Source organism: Rhagoletis pomonella, unplaced genomic scaffold (assembly GCF_013731165.1).
Source record: "Rhagoletis pomonella isolate Grant_MI unplaced genomic scaffold, Rhpom_1.0 Rhpom_scaffold_00008, whole genome shotgun sequence".
NCBI lineage: Eukaryota > Metazoa > Arthropoda > Insecta > Diptera > Tephritidae > Rhagoletis > Rhagoletis pomonella.
Window position 1 is genome coordinate 15,280,845 of NW_023458562.1, and position 22,117 is coordinate 15,302,961.

Here is a 22,117-nt window from a genome sequence, read left to right on the forward strand (position 1 = left end):
CGTTTGAAAGGTAATAATAATATGAAAGCACCTGCCCTTTTGTACAGGTAAATTCCACTGCACCGACTTTTGTTATCGATATCCATACTCAGCAGCGCTTTTAAGCCAACGTCCGCATTTTAATCAAACGAAAGCCAATTCATCATCTTTGTTTTTTCCTTTAGATACACAATCATAGTACAAATGTGTGTGTGTGCCTGTATTTTTAAACTTTTCGTATATGTACATACACATTTTCCGCCTGCCACTTGTGCTGATTTATACTTGCACCGCCACCAAAGCTAACATCCGGCAAATATATTACAACAATAAAAATATTTGCAGTTATATCTTTGAACTTTATTGCTTACTACTACAAATTTCCAAATTTTTATTTATTTATCTACATACAATCGCACTAACGTACTCACACTCGCTTCATTTCTTGTTTCCTTTTTAGCAGCACTGCAATGGACCTAAAAACCGGTGGACTACTCGTGCCGCCAACTGTTAAGAATTCAAGCTGCTCCCATCCACGTTATACCAGTCACAATTTCATTGTACACATCGGCATTGCGGAGACGATCGAAGCGGTGCTCATACTTATATTGACGCTGGGTGTGATTGGTGCCAATTGCCTGGTTATATTTGTTATAAACAATCGTCGTTACTCGCCATATATACATCAGCAGGTGGGTTAAGTAGAATTTCAGAGAATAGGAGTTTCGAAATTGTGATATATGTATATATTTCAAACATGACTGAAAGAAAGGGAAACATTTTAAGAGAATTGAGATATAAGATTTGAACTGTAAATGTGAAATGAGACAAATACGTATGCCGCAGGTGAATAAAGAAGAATATACTTAGATATACATATACAAGTAATAAAATAAGATTTACCCATATTAAACTAATTATTAGGCTTAGCACCTCTTTCTCAAGTACCCTTTAAAATTTATCTGTCAATTCAATAACGAAATTTGTGTTTAAAAGGCAGATAAGTTTTAAACCTAAACTGGAACGCGTTCTCGGTCCACTTGAGAAAACAAACCTTAACGAAACAAACTATAATTGCCTTTCAAACCAGGGACCGAGAATGCGTTCCAGTTAAGGTTTAGTCTACATGAGAAACTTTAAAGTCAGCAACGTTCCCACGAAAGAACCAAACAGGATCAAATTATTGAGAGCAGTTTAAATGGAAACAAAATGAGAACAAATTGCTTGGGAACATTTTCTCAAAGAACAAAATGCGATCAAAACTCTCGGGAACGTTCTCAAGAAGAACAGGACGAGGACGAAGAATCTTTCGGGAACGTATCCAATGAGAACAAAATGAGAATGCGAGTATCGATACCTTTTTTGAGAACTAAACGAGAATAAAAGTTTTGAGGACTCAGCGTAAAGATTGAGAGGGGAGTCTGCATGTTGGGAAGAAACATCGTTGCAGTGAGAACCGCGATTTTTACATCTAAGCCAGATTTAATTTGCAAAGTTATCTTGCAATTCTTTTTTAATTAATTTTAATATTCAAACATTTCACACTAGTGAACACTATGTGAAAATTTTTTCTCTCTAATCCATTATTGGCGAATTGATCAAAGAATATTTGTTCCCGTCTCGTTCTCTGTCAGAAAGTTCCTGAGACTTTAGTTCCCAAATTGTTCTTCGAGAGAAAGTTCTTTAGACTTTTGGTCCATTTAGTTATTTTTAAAATGTTCAGAAGACTTTTGTTCCCCTTTTTGTTCTTTTATAAATTTTCTTAAAAGTGTTGTTCACATTTTATTCTCTATCAAAACATTCCACATTGTTTTGTTCTTATAAAATTCCCACTAAGAATGTTCTCGACAATTTTTTCTCCCTTTTGGTTTTACTTTTGAAGCGTTCCTGGGAACAAAAGTACGTGAAGGACATTTAGTCTCGAGTATACCCTTTGCTCTCGGTCTCTGTTTCAAAACCCAGGCACACATGATGAGTTGTAGCTTATTTATTTTTTTGTTAACTTTCATGGAATAAACTGATAATGCGAATTTTATTACTGCTGAGGTTCCTAAAGCAAGTCCGAATATGTAGTGAACGCCACGCAAGAAAGACTGCTTTCACTGCTACAATAGCCCTTCATGGAACCGAAACATGAGGACTGAAACCAAGGATTCGTAAAGTTTTATTAAATTATATTAATATTAAAAGACGGGTCAACTAGTTACTGTAACAAGGATGATCTATGGTAAAAATTTGTTCTTCGTTCTTTTATCCACGCATAGTTAGGAAACTTTATGTGATCCCTTGGTCCAGTTCATGTGCTTCTAGCTACGGTTACACTATTAACTGAAGCTTGGAAGTACTTAGTAATAGCTTCCCAGTGGCACACAATGTGCTCTTTTGCATAGTCCTGCATTGGCCAATAATAAAGGCTAAGTAAAACAAATCTTACAAAGTGCCTAAAGGATATCATTAGGGTTTTCGTTCTCCGTATCGATATACCCGGGATGAAGTAATAAGCATGTTTGTTACCTTACAGATTTATTCAACAATTTCGACGTCTACAAGACGGGCGAAGCATATCGACTGCTGAGGGGAAGATCGACCTATCTCGGCAGCCAGTTCGAAAACGCCCTATCTCAAAAAAACTTTTCAAGAACGCCCTATTTCAGAATTTTATTGAACAACACCCTATCTCATAATTTGGTTGAAAAGCGCCTTATCTCACTTCAAAATGTATTGAAAATGTTCTGATATAGGCGTTTTCGAACTGGCTACCGAGATAGGTCGATCCTCCACTCAGCAGTCGATATATGGGTTTGGCCTTGTCAATGTATGTGTGTGTTTTCGCCTTAAGGAAATTGTTACTGTTGTATAATTAAGTCACCTTAGGGTTATATTCAGCGCATTCTTCAGAAGATTGGAGTTAAAGGTCTTCAAACCCACTTCTCATTATGATGACATTGTTATCTGCTTAACGTTTACCATCGAAGCACCTTTCACTAAGAAAGCAGATTGGTAAGGAGACCCTCCCTTTGGACAATCTTTCGTAGCCAAGAATCTATTACAAAATGGATTAAAAGGTCTTTTGCGCCAAACATAATTGTCTATTTCGGAGTTTTCTTTTTACCGAAAGCACCCTCTATATCTGACTCTGAAGTGAATGTGTGGTAGACCTTCCTAGAAAATAAGCATACTTACCTGTATGCACCCATGAAGTTAGGTTTGGGTTTCAGTTGTTCCAAACAAAGGTTTCTAATGGAAATTTTGCAGATGGTTCTTTGTAACACTACGAAAACTGAACGCAGGTCATTAATTAGTCGATGAAACTTCGCTGGACGATAAAAAAATTTCTGATCCAGATGCATGGATGCATGTTATGCCGGAGATCGAGATTGATGACCAGAAATAGAGTAAATCATCTGCACATTGCAGCTGAAATACGAACTATGCCGAACTATGGTAACCGAACTACTATCCGGTTCGTACGATGAAGCTTCGAGCTCTCAAAACAAAATGTTGATCCAACCAACAGTAAAAAGGCCTGTATCTTCATTTCTAGTAACTTCTTCAGATGCCATTTCATATCCTTCACAAATTGCCTTGCTGCTAAATTTAATCTATCAAAACCAAGTGCAAATTTAAATAAATTATCCAAGAAAATATTATTTTAAAATTCAACTGTGCTATTTTCTTTGGTTTCCTCATAATTCACTTTTATTCCAACGCTTTATACTATCACATTTCAACGAAAATTCACATTTCCTTTCTCGTTGCCTTTTGCAGCCACGATATCTGCTTACCTCCTTGGCTTTAAATGACCTCACCATTGGACTGCTTATCACACCGTTTGGACTGTTGCCAGCGCTGTTCCATTGCTGGCCATACGGCGAGATATTTTGCCAAATACAGGTAAGAAGAAATTGGCGTTGGCGTTGACGCTGGCGTATGAGAGACATGAAATACTTTCCAAGTCAAAGAAAAAGAAAATATTTCCAGCGATAAACTATGCGAGTGTATGTACATATGTAGTGCACCTTGTTAAATATTTGTTGTGTAATGCAAAATAAACATAAAGTGTTATACTAAGCTTTGTTTTGTTGCTTTTGTAACACGTGTAATACAGATAAAGTGGACAATGTGGCTACAACAATAACAATATAGGGCAACAAACTTACAGCCAACTTAAGTGGCTGATAATGCCAAACAAACTAGAACTAATGCGCTTTTTACTAGAACGAGGAAGAAGGATATACTACATTGCAAATGATATACGTGGCTGTGTGTGCGTGCGTTGAACATGCCATGCCAAGCGGGTGGTATAAGTCAGTGAAATTCCAAAGTGCAACGTCGTGCGAAAATACGAAAATAGTTTTTCACTTTCTCTGCGAATTTGCAACAATTGCCAAATTGCGCTAAATTCCATGACAGAGAAGAATTAAGGCAAAGGAGAAGCAGGTTTTTCTAGTTGCTTTGTTGAGAAGTCTATACATTTAATCGATTTGCGAAAAGTTAAAGCGAAAATTCGAGCAGTTTACATTGTTGTTCAACTTTCAATTTTGCATTGTAATGCATGCGCCATCGATTTACTTGAAACTTGCGTTGCGGAAGTGAATTTTAAGCGCTCTTCTATTGAAGTTGCGCGGCCATTTTTTTTTAATTTCTTTTAGAGCACATAAGCAAGAATATGTAGAGATTGAAAGCTTCGAAGGTTTATGGGGAGCTTATGCTTCATACTGATGCTAGATTGAGCAATTAGTAATACATAGTTTTTTTTTTTGCTAAAAATTCCTATCTAGTAACGCAATCAGACGAACTGTGTGCGGACGGTCGGTGCTCTAACAAGAAGGTACCCCCTGTCATGTCTCTGGCTATAGTGCTGGCTAGTGATAATAGGGCGGGAAAAAGTAAACTCTCGGGGAGGTTTAAATTAGAGGTCAATTAGGGCTTTGGGTGTGACAATGGTCTGTTCAATTTTCAGAACTGTCTCAACTGTCTTATTGAGCTTGGGCTTTTTAGGAAAAAATGGAAATAGGACCCGTATCATCGTACTGTCTCCTAAACTGCCTCTCATTTGCATAAACTACCCCAACTCCAAGGTGGAACAGCGTATTCCGAGTCATGCATGACCGAAGTGTGGCTGGTTCCTAGTTTGCGGATTCTGGATACGAGTGAACCACCAGTTTCAAGTAGACTTACCATGAGATCGGGATTACCGTGGTGTACTTCCCACTTCTCATTAGTCGTGGAAGCAAAAAATTAATGGCCATAAAAATAAAAACCTAGATTCAAATGTTCGGTATAATGCTCAGAAATCATCGCTCCTGGAGCAAGCCTGCATAAAAGAGATCAATCCCACTTTGCAAACAGACATTGGACGAGCGTAAGGATACACAGAGGTGTTGTCGACGGAAGCCATGGGGTCACCAAACTCAGCCAGAGCAGCAAGAGCTCTGGAATTAGTATTCCACTGTCGTCGAGCTCAACTATCCGTCTGGTCTAGGCTCCGACAGATTTATAGCACGGGTATTACCGACACTATCAGTTTGTGTTCTTCTGTCCAGTTACTAACCAAATTTGGCACATTTGGCATTTGGTTGCAAGATGGCAACCTGAACACAATTCAGGCCTCGTCCAGCTCAACTCCAAAGCGGGGCCATTTATCCCGCAAGCCGTAGATGGTACTAAACAGAAGAAGAGGCTATACAAATTACCAAAATCAAGTTCATTTCTAACGCGAAAAATTAACGACTGCGTTTCTAAGAGAAGTTGTGAGGCTATCACAAAGCAGCCTCGATAGTCTCATTTGGAACCAATGAAAGCCATATAGAGCAAGGTGGTTAGTATCTCGAGCTGGGCTGCATTCGAACTAACCGCTTGGAGCCGAGCAATTTTCCAAGCAACAGCAAGTAGTTATTGACCTCACTATTGAGGAATCGGGGGATAACGTAACTCCGGCGGGCCATATATGCTTCCCGCGGGCTGTGGGCTTCCGTCGTATTCTGCATACCAAACATATCAAAGCCAATTGTAGTCGTAATGTCCCTTCAGGGGAATTTCGCGTAAGCGGAGTGAAGGGTGTGACGGCTCTGGCGTCCGAGTCCAAGGCTACCAATCCTGAGACAGTTGGAGGCCCAGTTGGTGGAAGAGTCTACGGCCTTCGAGGTCTTACCAGAGACTTACCTGGTACCGCGGCGAACAGATGCTCCTGGAGGGTGTTCGTTGGTTGGATAAGCAAAGCCACTGAGACGAACTAGCCTGAAAGACAAGCCAGATGCACATGTGAGATTGTACAGCTGGTCAGATTTGCAAAACGTGGCTCGTCAAGCAACTCGAGCATTCACACCCCGGGCTGTAGTTTACTCCTCAGTAAGGCTAGTAAGACTTGCGAGATTAGCGAGACGAGCGGAATGAATGAGGTGAGTTAAGCGACTCGAACAAGGGTTGTTGAAAGTCCAGGACTGGGATTAAAGAACAGCTGGATTAGTAAGTCTTGTGAGAGGAATGAGATGAGCAGCATGATTATGGAGGTTGTTTTTGGGTAGCAACACGGTGAAGCTGTTCTCCGGTTAGGGCGACAGTGTTGGAGGTTATGGCAAAATGGTAAGTCTGACTAGTAGTGGGGTTAAGCATATGTATTCTGGTAAGTTTAGTAAGTCGCGTGAGTTGAGCTGGTCGAGCAAGTCTGGCTGGCGGGCACTACTCTAGTCTGTTCAATGAGATACGGTACGGCCCATTCGGGGAGTATCACCGGTGCTGTAGATTTATACCTAAACTCGCAAGGATACGATGTGGAGTTGCATTTTCAACTGGGTGCCGGGGCCCAAGGAACGGCTGAGATTTTAGGTAGGTTTCGGCTTTACCAAAGTGGTAAGTGTATCCGCCCCACAATGCTTTTGGAACTGAAATGCTTGCAGCGAAGTCTGTTCTGGCTTTTCCATGTTGGATAAGGAAACAAAGCGAGTAGGTCTGGGGGTAAACGAGGACAAGACGAATTATATCCTGTCGTCAAAGAAACAGTCGGCGCATTAGAGCCTTGGAAACCACGTCACTGCAAACTTTTCATACGATAAAGTAAATAATTCAATACAGCTAATACAATAAAAAATAAAATAAAATAATAGTAATTTTTTATAGCTTTCTATATGGAATGAGAACCTTACAACAGCACTCAGAAACATTCATTAAATTAGCTCTAACGAGCACCGCATATAGCGGTAGCTTTCGAAAAGGTGAAAATCATACATTTAATACTTGCGCCGGATATCTAATGTTCGGCTCCGCCCGAACTTAGACTTTCTTACTTGTTTAAGTAAGAAAACTTACAAACTAAAGGAAAAAATTTAATTAAAAAAGAAGAAAAATTCCGTTGCCGAGGATCGAACTAGGATCACTCGAATGGCACGAAAGTGTTCAGCCCACTGGGCCATTACCACTGTTACAGCAACGTTATCGAAATTTAAATTTAATGGAAACAAAAGAAAAAGTTCAAAATCAATCGCTAAAAAGATAAGTAACGATTTTTCTCAACTTGACTTTAATGTTCATTAAATGCCGTTGACGAATCATTAACTGACTCTGAGAGGGAATTTTATCAAATCGTTACTGAGGAACACCTTAAGCGGTGATGGGCAGCGCCTTGCTCGCGGGCAAAGCTCTTTCAACCTTCCTATACGTTTTGTATAGTTGCGTGTAGATTAAAAGCTATCCCTGCCCATCACTAACCTTAAGTAATCATTAAATGACTCTGAGTGCGGCTGTTAGAAATTCAACTCTCACACTGAATGAAGATTAGTTTGCAAATACATATAAAAAATTAAATCACCTCCTTCGTGGCGCCCCAACTGACGTTATTTAATGTGAATTTCAATACAAATACAAGCAAATGTTCCTATTATCTAGCACATATGTATGTATGTACAATAGGGTGGTCCAACAATGCATGTGAAAAAGTAAAGTCGGAATTATTATGCTCCCCTAGGATTGTTTTATACCAAGAAAAATTATAGCCTTATTTTTTTATTTTGATATCATAAAATATTTAGAGGTCGCTGAAAGCGCCCAAAAGTTGTTCACGTATTTTATAAGGGGGACAAAACAACTTTTCGTAGAAGTGGTATAGAATAGTTAAAAATCATCGCAACTGTAATTTATAGGTCCACCAAAAACACACAAAATGCCCAAAAAATGCAATGGGGCGACGAATAAAAAACCGTTAGTGTTAAAAAAATGGTTAAATAAACAATTGGGTATTATTACTGAAAGTCGTCCGAAGAGTTTTCCGATCGAAAAATATGGATTTTCAATAATTCTATACCATTTCGACGAAAAATTTTATTTTTCCTATAAAAATATATGGAAAACTTTGAGCAACTTCTAAATATTTTTTGATTTCAAAATAAAAAATATGGGTATACTTTTTTTCGATATAGAACAATCCTAAGGGGTGAGAGCATACAAATTCCGACTTTACTGTTTTTGTGCCACCCTAATGTACAACCATCAACCCCGGTAGGCATGTTGCACAGGGCGTATGAGTAACTACAATACGAGTACTAACAATGTACATACGTGTGTACATAGTAGTATGCCTCTGCGGGTCGCCTTTTCTCCAACAATTTGCAATTTAATTTCAATCGAATTAATCACCGAATTTCCGCCTACTCTAAGGATATAATTAATGGTGGCTTTTGTACTGTAAGCTGTAAATTTATCATTGTGGCTAACGTTAATGCGCCCACAACAATTCTCGAAGTTTAAGTAGCTGGAAGAGGGTAAAAGCAATCAAGTCTAGCTAAACACATGCAATCTCAACCACATATACGAATGTATACATAACACACCTACATATATAATTAAAACTCATGCACAAATTGAATGCATACACCCCAACAAACATACTGCGTATCGAAGCGGCATACAAAGTAAACTCATTTGAAATATATAGATATACTACCGACAGAAGTATCAAAGCTTGCAACTAAACGCATGCAATCAAGCGAAAATACAACACTGCACATATATTTATATGCAAATTTGTCATTAGAGTAGAAGACATTAAATTGCGATAGAATATGAAATTTAAAAAAAATATCAAATGTTCTGCATTTAATGAAGAAATTTTGTGAAGCAAATAAAAACGAGTTTCCACGCAAACACATACTTACAAATCGCACATATGTAGTGCGTTTGTATATACATATATATACTTGTATACACAATTTCGCATTTCACGTATTACATTTTGGCTAAGCAACGCGTTGCTGCTGCATGGCTGCATAAACAATGAAATTTCGCGGCAGTGGCTTTAAAAATTTATTTCCAGCCACATTTTACACCTGTTTGTTTTACACACGCAGCATACGTTGTTAATGTATCTCGCTTGAATTTCACTGCGAAATTGTTAATTGCTTGCGCGCACAGCTAAAATGTGTACTGCACACTTAGAATTTTGTTGCAAACGCTTTTATGGTGGCAAGCGCTATGAATAAATGGCGATACAATTTGTATACGCTCAAAATGAACTAAAATCAAAACTATAAATAGGTACTAAATAAATTAGAACTATGACACATATTTAGTATAGCAATTTTGTGGAGTGATAGCGCGAGGTATTAGTCTATCGATATGTATAATAAAACTGTTCTTTTGGGCGCATCATGTAAAAACTACTGAACCGATTAAAACGAAATTTTAGAGGATTGCTCCAAAATGGGTTTTATATGAAATTACAATCAGTCCCATCAGTTGGAAAATATCCTATATCTATATATGTTTGAATTTTAAGTTCGTTTGTTCAGTAGTTTGCCACCTGTTTTGAAAATTTGTTTTTAACTCAATTTATAAAATAAGTTAAAAATCGCATTATGGCTATTAAACTTAAGAGGCTTAAGAAGACTTAGAGCCAAAAATATTTTTGCGGCAGTTTGCCACCTGTTTGAAGAGTGTTATATGTATAATAAAATTGAATATTACATTACGAGTATTAAACTACTCGAAAATATTTTTTAAGAGGGTTGCTACTTGTTTGAAAAATGAATTTAATTTAATTGAAACGATGAATTACATTTTTGGTCGAAAATATTTTTGAGGCAGGTTGCCAGTCTTTAAAAAGTTTATTTAATTTAAATAGTAAGAAAGATTAAATATTAAAATAAGGGTATCAAACTAAATAGGTTTAAAAAGTTTACGGTCGAAAATATTTCTAAGGAGGGTTGCCACATGTTTGCAAAATGGTATTTATGTAATTAAATTGCTAAGATAAATTAAATATTATAATATGGGTATTCAACTAAAGGGGTTTAATAGGGTTGCAATTCGAAAATATTTTTGAGGCGGGTTTCCAGCTGTGTGAAAAAATCATTTTGTTAAAAATAGTAAGATAAATTAAATATTAAAATATGGGTACCAAACTGAAGAGTTTTAAATATTTTACAGTCGTAAATATTTTTGAGGGGGATTTCCCACTATTTGATAAATTTAGTTCAAGAAAAGTGTTAAGAAAAACAATGTGGGCGTCAAACAGAAGGTTTGTAAGAAATCCTCATTTTCGTTGTTGGTGTTTCCGACAGGGTAGAAGCTTGACGTATTATGATATGATTTTGATATTTCTGAAATCTTTGATTTAGAAATATTTTTTCAATTAGGTTTTCACCTATCTAACTGCCGGTTTCACAAAAGCAATTTAAGCGAAAAATTATTTTAATTTTTTGATTTTTATATGGAAATTGACAGAAAATAAAAAATAATTTTTCATTTAAATTCAGATCAACTTAATACTTTGAAAATTATAAACTTAAATTTTTCTTTACAGGCTCTCCTGCGCGGTGCGCTGTCTCAACAAAGTGCAGTCATATTGGTCTGCATGGCTGTGGATCGATACATGTGTGCATTGCATCCAAGGAAATACTATCAGCATTCGAGTAAAAAGGTAAGAGTAGTATTTTAAGTAAACTTTTGCATATAGGTGGTATGTGAAATGAAAATAATATATGCAGCTTAGTTACCTCAAATATGATATTCAAGTGGGATTTGTGACGGTGATACATACTAACATTGTATGTAAATTATGGCGGGTAAGTTTTTGTTTACTAAACGCGTATGGCATAGGAAGATTCTACGTCTAAACTCAATTTGCAGTTTGCCAAATTGCGAAAATAAGTTTCTTTTTCTTAGTATTTTGCCGTAGTGTCGCAAAGAAGTGCTTAAATTTTGTATAAAAACAACCTACAAGGAATTTTTTGGTATCAGAAATCCATTTCTGGTCAAAGCTTTTTTATTAAAACTTCTGGCAGGGGCGCTACAGTGAAACTTTTCACATTTTTTTACGTGTTAAAATAAAAAAAACGTAGTGTGCAAATTTTAAAGCCTTAAACTTCGCGCTGATCTCTGACGGCGTTTCTTGAAATCTTTTTTTAATATTTTTTATAAAAAAAAGTTTGAATATTTTATTTATATAGTTTTTGTTTCAGTGGGAACTGTAATTAAATATATAAATATTTACTTTATTAATTTACAAAATTCTACCTAATTTTTTAAGTGGTGGTACGAACGCGAGATTTTTTTTTTGAATTTTCTTTAGCCCTGAAATCGAAATTTGTTTCTTTGTTTTTACTTTCTAGTTCGGAATTACTGCAATTTTTTTAGTCTTAATTTTCGCTCAGAAAACATAATTCCTTTCTTAAATTTTATTTTTTGTTTAGAAATTTAAATATTCTTCTTAAATTTGTTTTCGCGCAAAAAAGTTCGTTTTCGATTAAAAGAAAATGTATTTCTTGATTTTTTCGCTCGAAAATAATAAAATTTTTTTAGTCTTATATATATTTCGCTCAGAAAATAAAATTCCTTTCCGGAGTTCTGTTTTTTGCTTAGAAACTAAATAAAAAATTTGGTTTCACTCAAAACTTTTTTGGCAGCCATGATTTTTTCTGACGTTTTCAAGCACTTTGAAATCATATAAAATTTAAAAAAAAATTAAATTGTGCGCAATTGTTGTTGTTTTAGATTGAAAATGAGAATTGGTGTGTGTGAGTTTAGGCTTTGAATTTTAAAATAATTTTAAATAAAAACGTCAGACTGCCTCTCAATTGTTTTATCGTGATCAAAGTTAAATCAGATAATGATTTTTGTTTTCTAAGCAATTAATAAATAGCAATAATTGTTAAGCAAAAAATCACAACCGACTTCAATGCAAGTATAATAATTTAGGAGTACTGTTAATTTCTTTGCGATCAAATGACTGGATCAAGATTCTTATGGGATTAAATTTGAGCTACCTTTTCGATTAAAAATGTAACATCGAAATCGGTTCACGTACACAAAAAAAAACTCCGACGAACTGATAACCTCCTTCTTTTCTTGAAGGCGCTTAAAAATAAAGATACTAATTATTAAAAATATTTTTTATTAAATTTATGGTCATAACCATTCCTGGTATTGGTTTTTTTTGCAAACTCAAGGAACTGGCGGAGAATTTTTTTTTTAACCAAATTTTAATACTAGTAATACGAGTAAATAATATCTACAATCATCTTTGAACTACTTTGTTGCTTCTGATGCAAGTGAAACAATTTCGCTTAAAATTAAAAGCATTATTCGTTAGCCAACTACTTGTCTCAACATAAATTATAACACAAAACCACTAACCTAAGCCCCACTTTCTGGCGCCTTATCAGCCATATCGAGAACGCATGCACTTCAACCGCACAACAAAAACGATAAGCAAACAACTTGGCACTTCAAAAGCTGCGTAAGAGCCTGCGTGCGGAGGCTGCCTAGCCTAACGGTCTTAAAATGAAAATTATGTGAAAACAAGTGAAAGAGGGAAGAGTGAGGCGTAAGGTTTGTCGTAGCTAACGGGAGAGGCCAAGCAAAGGAAGGAGATAGTATAATCTCAAGCAACAGACTAATAACAAAACATGGGAGGGTGCAGCATTTTGTAAGAAAAAAGTTGTTTTATCTCCTTCTCTAGCGCGTTGAGTGCTAAGCTTAGATAATTTTCTCGCTTTTTAATATTTTAATTGCACAATAACTGCAGTCACGGGTTTGCAGCTGGCAAGTGTATACATACATATACATATGTACATAAATAAACAAATGTAAGAAACTTTAGAAATGAGGATGGACGATGACGGATCGACAAGCTCGCAAAAAAGAATTTTTAGGTAAAATAAATCTAAGAAAATGAAGATAAAGCACGCAGAAAATATTGTGCGCCACTAGTTACGAGTACATTGATGCTTAGAAAAGCTGATAAAAGAAACCAGATTCGCGTAATACGATAATCGGCAAAAAACACACACACACATAAAATATTGCTGGCAAATCGAGCGAATGAAGAAATGAGGACAATAGAAATGGATAAACAAGGCGAACGTACTACTATGTACATGTGTATGTAAGTATGTAGCACAACAATAGGCGCCTAAGCCGAATGGGAGACGTAAGTGGTGCAGGAATCGAATTTTGTATAAAAAATAAAGAAAAAATGCGAATGCACAAACTCGAACATGCAAAAAAAAAACAATATGTGCCGGAATCCCTACATGATTGATGCGTTTATTGCATTGTTATTTACCTTGTATCTATAAAAAAGCAATACAGGCTAACAGAAAATTTTACTCGGCGATAAATAGTTAAAACAAATAAATAAATCAAAACCAAAATGAGGACGCATGTACACAAAATAAAGAAAATGTTGAAAATATTCGAGCAATAAGTAGAAAAAAATGTCAAGTATTCGAATAACAAACGGGAAATAAAGCTGCAAGGCCGTGTAGATGGAGAGAAAGCGAAAGCGTAATTTTGTGCGCTTTTACACATTGCCCATGACAACAGCATCGACCCCAATTACGTCGTTAGTAACAGATAGTTGGCTTACTAAATATAGAAGTGCCAAATGTGGTAATTGGAAAGAAAATATACATAAATAAAAATAATAATTAGCTTGACAAAAAGAACGATGAAACTTTCAATAAGAATTGGCAGCATAAAACAGAAAGCTAAAGACAAGCGCGGCTGGATTGATTATAAAGAAGAGAGTAGAAATATAACTTAAATATATGGTAATCGGTAATCGGGCACCAGCAGGGTTAATAAGGAATCTACAGGAGTAGTATCTTTAATTCTATTTGGGCAAGTATCGTCTGATTTGGCTATCACCTCGATTAACCTCCCCAATGGTTCGTGTCCACACGACACTTGGTCGGACACAGAAGTCTGTGGGGATATGTTATGCTTTGACTTCTCCGTAAATACGTGAGCTGCTAAGGCAGGTTTAATACTCCGAAGATTTGGAGGAAGGTCAGAGTTACAGTTACACTTCTAATCTACAGAGACCTCTAGTAGATCGAAGAGTTCTGTGTAGCAGTTGCATAGACACACGCACTATATAAAGCCACTCTTCAGCTCAGATGCTACGCGAGGAACTATTAAGCAGTACGAAGAGAAATCGAGGGAAAGAGAAGTTTTTTTTTTAGAGAAAGAAAAGAGCATCAGAAATGCGACTCAAAAATTCAAATGGTTTCAATATCGGCGCATACTCATCGGCAGAAAGATAAGCGATAGGCTTGGCAACAATAAAATAAGCATACAGATCTGCACAGCAGCCCTCTGAGAGGCGTTCCCTCCCCACTTCTCCGGAGTTTGTCAGTAAACTCCTTATTGCTGTCCCTAGGGAAAGGGGCTGCGACGTCACTGCTTACGCTGACAATCTGACAATTGCCATTGAAGGTAATACGCGAATAAATATTCTACGCTCTAATAGGGCCACGCTTAGAAACTGGACACAGATTAGGGGACTCGGAACGTACCCCGCTAAAACGGAAGCAGTTCCCTTTACAAAGAAAGACAGGCTACCCACAGTCACCCCACTTATTTTTAAGGGTGTAAATATTCCTTTGAGGGACAATGTTCAGTGTCTAGGACTCATAATACGCAGGAAACTTATATAGTGGAAAGAGTTAGAAAGGCCAATCATACACATGCAAACAAGTGGTAGGAAACAAATGGGTCGATTACACATTGGCTTTGTACTTCAATGGTCAGGCCAGTTTGCAAAGCTCGAGAACGGCTGAACCGCTTTTTTTATTTTGGACATCTACTGCAGACGTCTCAAGGATGGTTATAGGCTAAAAAAAATCTATATGTAAGGCGGGCATGACACCTCCCATACAATCCGAATTTTTCATACTGCATATATCTGGAAGTGTTCATTGGAAAAGTACATGTACTTGGTATAGATACTAATGAAGTCGGTTTTGCATATATTCGAAATATGCATCGAAAATCGTGTTTATTATCCGGTTTGGCTCATACTCTAGATATGTTTTGATAACGGTAAAGTCAAGAAGAGCCGCCAAGTGGCGCTGCAGTCGAGTTATTTCTAAAAATCGTTAAGTCATAAAAAATGTCGTGAATAACCGATTACATCGACGTGCTGAATCACTGAGTATGTCGAAATTCCATGTGTTACGAATGGTTGTGATTTGCCAATATACTTAGCGTTAAAGCTTCATTCGGAGCCAGCAGGATTCAGTTGGGCAGGGGTCAATCTCAAATGACCTCCATTGAATCAACCACAAGATCCATTGCGCTCCTTGATAAGACAATTAAGATATTTCGTCTGAAATAATAATAATCGAGCCGGATCATTCTTGACACCACGAAGTTAAGAGGAAAAAGTTCCTTAAATTTATTTCGTTGTACGATTAGCCATCAGATCATCGGAGAATTTCAAGAACTTATTCACGGGCATAACACTTTCGTTAGGTTATTTAAGACCGCAATGGCAATATGCCCTCTGATGACCACCACACCATAACCTTAATAGATTCATGTTGTTGGTGAAAATATTGGATGAGCATGTTTTGATAAAAAAAAAATTTGGGGCGGGACGAAGTTCATCGGGGCTGCTAGTATGGAATACTTGTATGGTGGCCATCAGCACAAGAGGCAAGTTACCTAAAAGTGCTACGGACAGATCGTCGGTCCGGCTACGTTTCTATACTTCATACTCTGGGTAATTATAACCAAGAAGTTGACTACTTCGCTCCTAAGCACATCATCAATAGGCTCTTTAATATGGGCATCCCGTCAAGAAGAGAATGGCAAATACCAATAACATGCATAAAGGCTACATACGGAGTGTTTTCTCTAAAGAACTAATCGGCCATCAAATCAATTAACGGGGTAATGCTAGGATCAAAGGTTACACAGGAATGCCTCGCTGCTCTAAACGATATTAGCGCCGTATTCTAAGTCAGCCTCATATGGGTACCGAGGTAAAACTGGGATACCTATGGCAACCTGCAAGTTAGGTATTAGAAATATCGTGATTAAAGAAGCCAACAGGTCATTGCTAGAGGAGGTCACTTGTAGAAAAACCAAACTACTATAGTCACAAATAGATATGAAAAGGACGAAAGTGTTGCTTAGCCTCTCAAGAGGGTATATTGCGATTGTCACGGCTTGAGTAACCGGTAATTACCGGTATTTGGTAGGCACTCTTTTTAGACCAAGAGGAATATTCTGTCACAAGCACTTCAGAAATGAGGAAGAGGAAGAAAAAGTCGAGCTCTTCTTCTGCAGCTGCCCATCTTTGGCCAAGAGTGGACAAGCTTTTTAGGCACGCACTTCTTTAACTCACTATGGAATTATACCCGTGTTTCTCAATGGACCTGCTAGTTCTAACACCCGATTTACATGATTCAAGTACTTTAAAGCAATTCTTGCTCATTCTCTTTTGTGTTTTCTATTTGCTTTTACACGTTTCAATTCTGTTGAATTCAAGTTTTTGGTTCTTTAAATAGGAAGCAACGAAAATGCCAAAAGCAAAGCAAGAAAGTTGAAACGACTTGACGGTACAGACGTCACCCCCTCTCTTCCACATGCGAGCAGAATTGAATTCAATACTTGAACTGTGTAAAAGCAGTCTATGTGAGTTGGTTATTTGAACCGACTGTCACACCAACCTAATCTAAGTTCATACAAAGCACACTGGGACCGCTTCATATAGGGCGATGCTCAAAACTAATTTTTCAAACAAAGTATTATATACGAATGGCGCATTGTCCGTTGTTGTTTAAAGCTGGTAACTCGGAGGACACTTTTGTATACCGGTATAGGTCTGCACACCAATGAACTCATGCTATTGTAAGGCTCGACAGCGAGGATGCCTTAATCGGCGTTGCGTAAAGTAGCGGTGAGCACAGCACATTTGAGAGGAGAAGCTTTTTGCTACTTATATAACCGCCCTCAGTTGGAAGCAATCTAGTTTTCGTGGCTTTTCCCGACTTTAAGTTCTGCAAATTCTGGTTTCTTGTAACTGCTCAGCATAACCGCCGCGGTAGCAATTAAGAACCTATGCCGTTGTTGTATGTACAGAAAAGCTCATTTTTTTTTAGATAACTTTAAACTAACTACAGAATGTAAACAGGAACAGAAGTCTTTTCTTACAGGGTATTTCTGTTTTTACATGTATGTTCGTATCTATGCATGTGATTATTTCTTGTAGTCCATTGTATTCCGACTTAAAATTATAATTTATGGATATGGCGATATACCCACTTGCAATCGCATATCTATTATTACTTGAATGCGAAGCGGAAAGTTTTTTATACCGAAAATGAATAGCAATATAGACAACATCAATACCAATATGTGTGGGCAAAATATATTTCAGTTTTTAAATATAGATTTTAGTATATATAATAGTATTAGTATACAAAGGACTGCAAGACAGTAAACATCTCAGACTGCATATACTACATGCATACATACATATGTATCTACATTAGACGGGTTAAAAAATCGACTATCTTTTTTGTTCAAAATATGAAATAGCCCTTAGTATTAAGATTAAGAGGCCATTCATCGCGAATTTCTATTTCCATATATGTACGCAAATTAAACTTAGAAAAAGATGTTCCAATGTTGAAATTCAATCAGCTATAATCTCATTTGAAGGTAATTGAAGGGTGTCAAAAAGCTCTCTAATTATTTTTCCATAAACTGACTCCTCCAAACGTTATTTAAGGATAAAGTAGAAAATTTTTTATATGGAGAAAAATTTAGACTAGCGTCTGGAAAAAGTTGCCAAAATTCAATGGTAATTTGTAGCCACTTCAAACTTGCAAAACGCACTCTCAACTCTACGGTCTCAAAGTTTAATTTTTTTCAATATACATATGTCGCCCACGCGGACGAGCTTATAGGTTTGGCAGAGCATGCATATGAATTTCTCTCTAATTCCCCCAAAGCCTTCTCTACGTTGTATATGTATATGTTTTCAACAACGTAACCATATCGTCGATGTTTTGCAAAACCGCCCATCGACCAATTGCAAAACCGCCTAAATCGCTGCTGTGGCAAAAATGAGATTTGGTACGCCTGAATTCCAGGCATCGAGATGTATGCATAAAAATTGTTAAAACGTTATTAAAACAACATATTTGTAAAATACTAGCAAGAGGAAATAGCACCCATTAAGGCAACGTCTTCAAAGAAAACCCGTTTTTTTCGCTCTCCTGTAAATTTGAGTGCCGTAAGAGAGGCGGTTTGGAAATTTATCGATAGGCGGTTTTGCAAAAATATCGACCATATGTACGTAGATGTACATACGTGCACAACAACTTCATTTCTTAGTTCTTGCTATGCGTTATTACTTTCTAACGCTGCATTGTTTTGTACTATCTTTATTTTCTTTTATTATTGTTTGCCTATATATGTACATATGTGTAAGAAACATATTTCAATAAATTGTTGTTCGATACACTCGATTGAATAAGTGATGAATGTACTAGACTGCAACTGGATTTTGCCAATACTCGTACTTTATTCTATAAGAATATTAATACTAACATATAAATGTGTGCATATGTATGTGTATCTTCAACACACTGACCATAACCCTCTTAAAAGGTTTTTTTAAATGTCAGTTTCTTAGTTAAAAGCTATATTTTCTACTCTTTCTAAGGAAATATTCTTATAGTTGCAATATGGTTTTGCGTCTACGCTATCAAATGTTACAGCTGCACTTTGATCTGCTATATCGAATTCTGCTGAACTACATTTTTTGAACATTTTAATGCTCTTACTCAGAAGATTATCTTAATCATGCCAGCCAGGACAGCATTAATTTTTGTAATACAGGTCTTAACTCATTTGTTGATGCTAATGACAGCTTTAGTAACAGCGGAAATATCGAGCCCTAGCCGCCGAAATACCGTAAGCGAGATTTTTTTCCAAATTTAATTTTTGATGCAGAAACGCATCTAGATACTCTAGGATTATTTCTGCATCAAAAATAAAATTTTTAATAAAATTTCACTTGCGTTATTTTGGCGGTTAGAGCTCTATATGCTCCCTAATATTTCTAAAATAAGAAGTTAAAAGAATACTATTTAACTTACCTCGTAAAAAACATCAACGTTTAACATTCCCTCATCAAAACAAAAGGCTTCTACATACCATTATTTGTTTATCTCATGATTTCTTGTTTCTTATTAAAATAACTTGCAATCAGTAAGATCTTTTTTTGAAAAACATCGCTTGCTATGAACATTTCTTAATTGAAAGTTTTGCTAATGAGAAGGTATAAGCGTTGTTCTGTTTGTCTTTTAGCAATAAGTTTTCTAAAAAATTTTATGAAATAAAAAAATAATTTTTTTTTTTTTTAAATCCAAAAAATGTAAAGAAAATTCAATTAAAATAGAAAAAAACTTAAAGAATTAAATAAGTTTCTTAAATAAATGAAAAATTATTTTTGAAAATCAAATTCTAAAAAATGTTGAAAATTACAATCAAAAGAAAAAAATTAAATTATAAAAGGACAAAATTATATAAGTTCCAAAAATTTTTAAGAATATAAGTTTTTTTAGTCAATGTTATTGTGGCTTATTAACATTTTTATTTTTAATATTTTTATTGAGCTTTGTACTACGATTGTTTATTAGGAAAAATTGAAAAAGCAACAAAGTCTAAGCGGTAGAAGTTATAGCAGCTATTTTGGAGATCACCACATCTCTTCATCAGACTTCTTTTTTCTAGACTTCAGCAGGGATCGAACCTGCGAAGTCGATGTTCAAAGTCAGAAGCGTTAACCACTGAGCTATGTACATCCCGTAAACTCTTGTTGCTAATTCATTTTCCTTATTCAACCAACTAACGGGTGATTTTTTTGAGGTTAGGATTTTCATGCATTAGTATTTGACAGATCACGTGGGATTTCAGACATGGTGTCAAAGAGAAAGATGCTCAGTATGCTTTGACATTTCATCATGAATAGACTTACTAACGAGCAACGCTTGCAAATCATTGAATTTTATTACCTAGAAAAGTTGGCAGAAAATCCGCTTTTTTATCGACAAATTTTGTTCAGCGATGAGGCTCATTTCTGGTTGAATGGCTTCGTAAATAAGCAAAATTGCCGCATTTGGAGTGAAGAGCAACCAGAAGCCGTTCAAGAACTGCCCATGCATCCCGAAAAATGCACTGTTTGGTGTGGTTTGTACGCTGGTGGAATCATTGGACCGTATTTTTTTCAAAGATGCTGTTGGACGCAACGTTACGGTGAATGGCGATCGCTATCGTTCGATGCTAACAAACTTTTTGTTGCCAAAAATGGAAGAACTGAACTTGGTTGACATGTGGTTTCAACAAGATGGCGCTACATGCCACACAGCTCGCGATTCTATGGCCATTTTGAGGGAAAACTTCGGAGAACAATTCATCTCAAGAAATGGACCGGTAAGTTGGCCACCAAGATCATGCGATTTGACGCCTTTAGACTATTTTTTGTGGGGCTACGTCAAGTCTAAAGTCTACAGAAATAAGCCAGCAACTATTCCAGCTTTGGAAGACAACATTTCCGAAGAAATTCGGGCTATTCCGGCCGAAATGCTCGAAAAAGTTGCCCAAAATTGGACTTTCCGAATGGACCACCTAAGACGCAGCCGCGGTCAACATTTAAATGAAATTATCTTCAAAAAGTAAATGTCATGGACCAATCTAACGTTTCAAATAAAGAACCGATGAGATTTTGCAAATTTTATGCGTTTTTTTTAAAAAAAAAGGTATCAAGCTCTTAAAAAATCACCCGTTACTATCAAGTGCAGCTGATTTTAATAAGCCACAATAACATTGACAAACACATAGTTTAGGAAGAGCCTGCCTTAAACTATACAAAAAAGCAAATAAGCCAATGGATGTATAGAATTGACAACAACAACCACGCTGTCGAGTTTAAATAGCGGCAAATCAGCTGCACTTGATAGTAGTTGGTTGAATAAGGAAAATGAATTAGCAACAAGAGTTTACGGGATGTACGTAGCTCAGTGGTTAACGCTTCTGACTTTGAACATCGAGTTCGCAGGTTCGATCCCTGCTGAAGTCTAGAAAAAAGAAGTCTGATGAAGAGATGTGGTGATCTCCGAAATAGATGCTATAACTTCTACCTACTTTACTAACAAGTAAGAAAGTCTAAGTTCGGGCGGAGCCGAACATTAAATAACCGGCGCAAGTATTAAATATATGGTTTCCTCCTTTCCGAAACCTACCGCTAGATGGTAAGCCGGGTGTATACATTTTAAGTAAATTAGCGTCCTTAAATTTCGAAATATTGAAATTTCAAGCATTTCTGAAATTTACTGTTATATGAAAAGCGGCCTCAATTTTAGTCCGATTTCAACAATTTTCAACGGTTTGCTTTTATGTGGCAAGCACAATAACCATACCGAGCTTGGTACAAATTGCTAGAACGGTTAGCGAGATACATACATATATGAGATCACAAGTGGGCGGTGCTACGCCCATTTTCCAAAATTTTGTCATAAACGTATTTCTTGGTAAAGAATTGTTGCAACCATCAATTTTGAATAAATTAGCTTCAATATTTACTGATTTATCGAAGATTTTGCATTTCTCGAAATTACCGTTATATGGGATGTGGGCGTGTATATTGTCCGATTTTATAAATTTTCGGCCATTTGGTATGCTGTACCAGGACCAACAACTGTGCCAAGTTTGGAAGAAATTGGTGTAGCGGTTACCAAGATATACACATGTAACCATAAGTGGGCGTGGCTACGCCCATTTGCCAAAATTTTATAATATTCTTATTTTTCGTCTAAAACTCATTGCAAATATCAATTTTGAGTGA

General features: G+C 36.5%; 1 protein-coding gene across 1 annotated transcript in view; it reads left to right on the plus strand.

The window, feature by feature from the left end:
• Positions 1 to 449: 449 nt before the first annotated feature.
• The window catches only part of LOC118745125, a 66,648-nt gene continuing 44,980 nt past the window's right edge, over positions 450 to 22,117 (plus strand). Inside the window, exons 1-3 of the mRNA XM_036478655.1 lie at positions 450 to 671; positions 3,748 to 3,873; positions 10,775 to 10,891. Of these exons, the coding sequence (XP_036334548.1) occupies positions 450 to 671; positions 3,748 to 3,873; positions 10,775 to 10,891 (465 nt within the window). The remainder of the gene's footprint in view (positions 672 to 3,747; positions 3,874 to 10,774; positions 10,892 to 22,117) is intronic.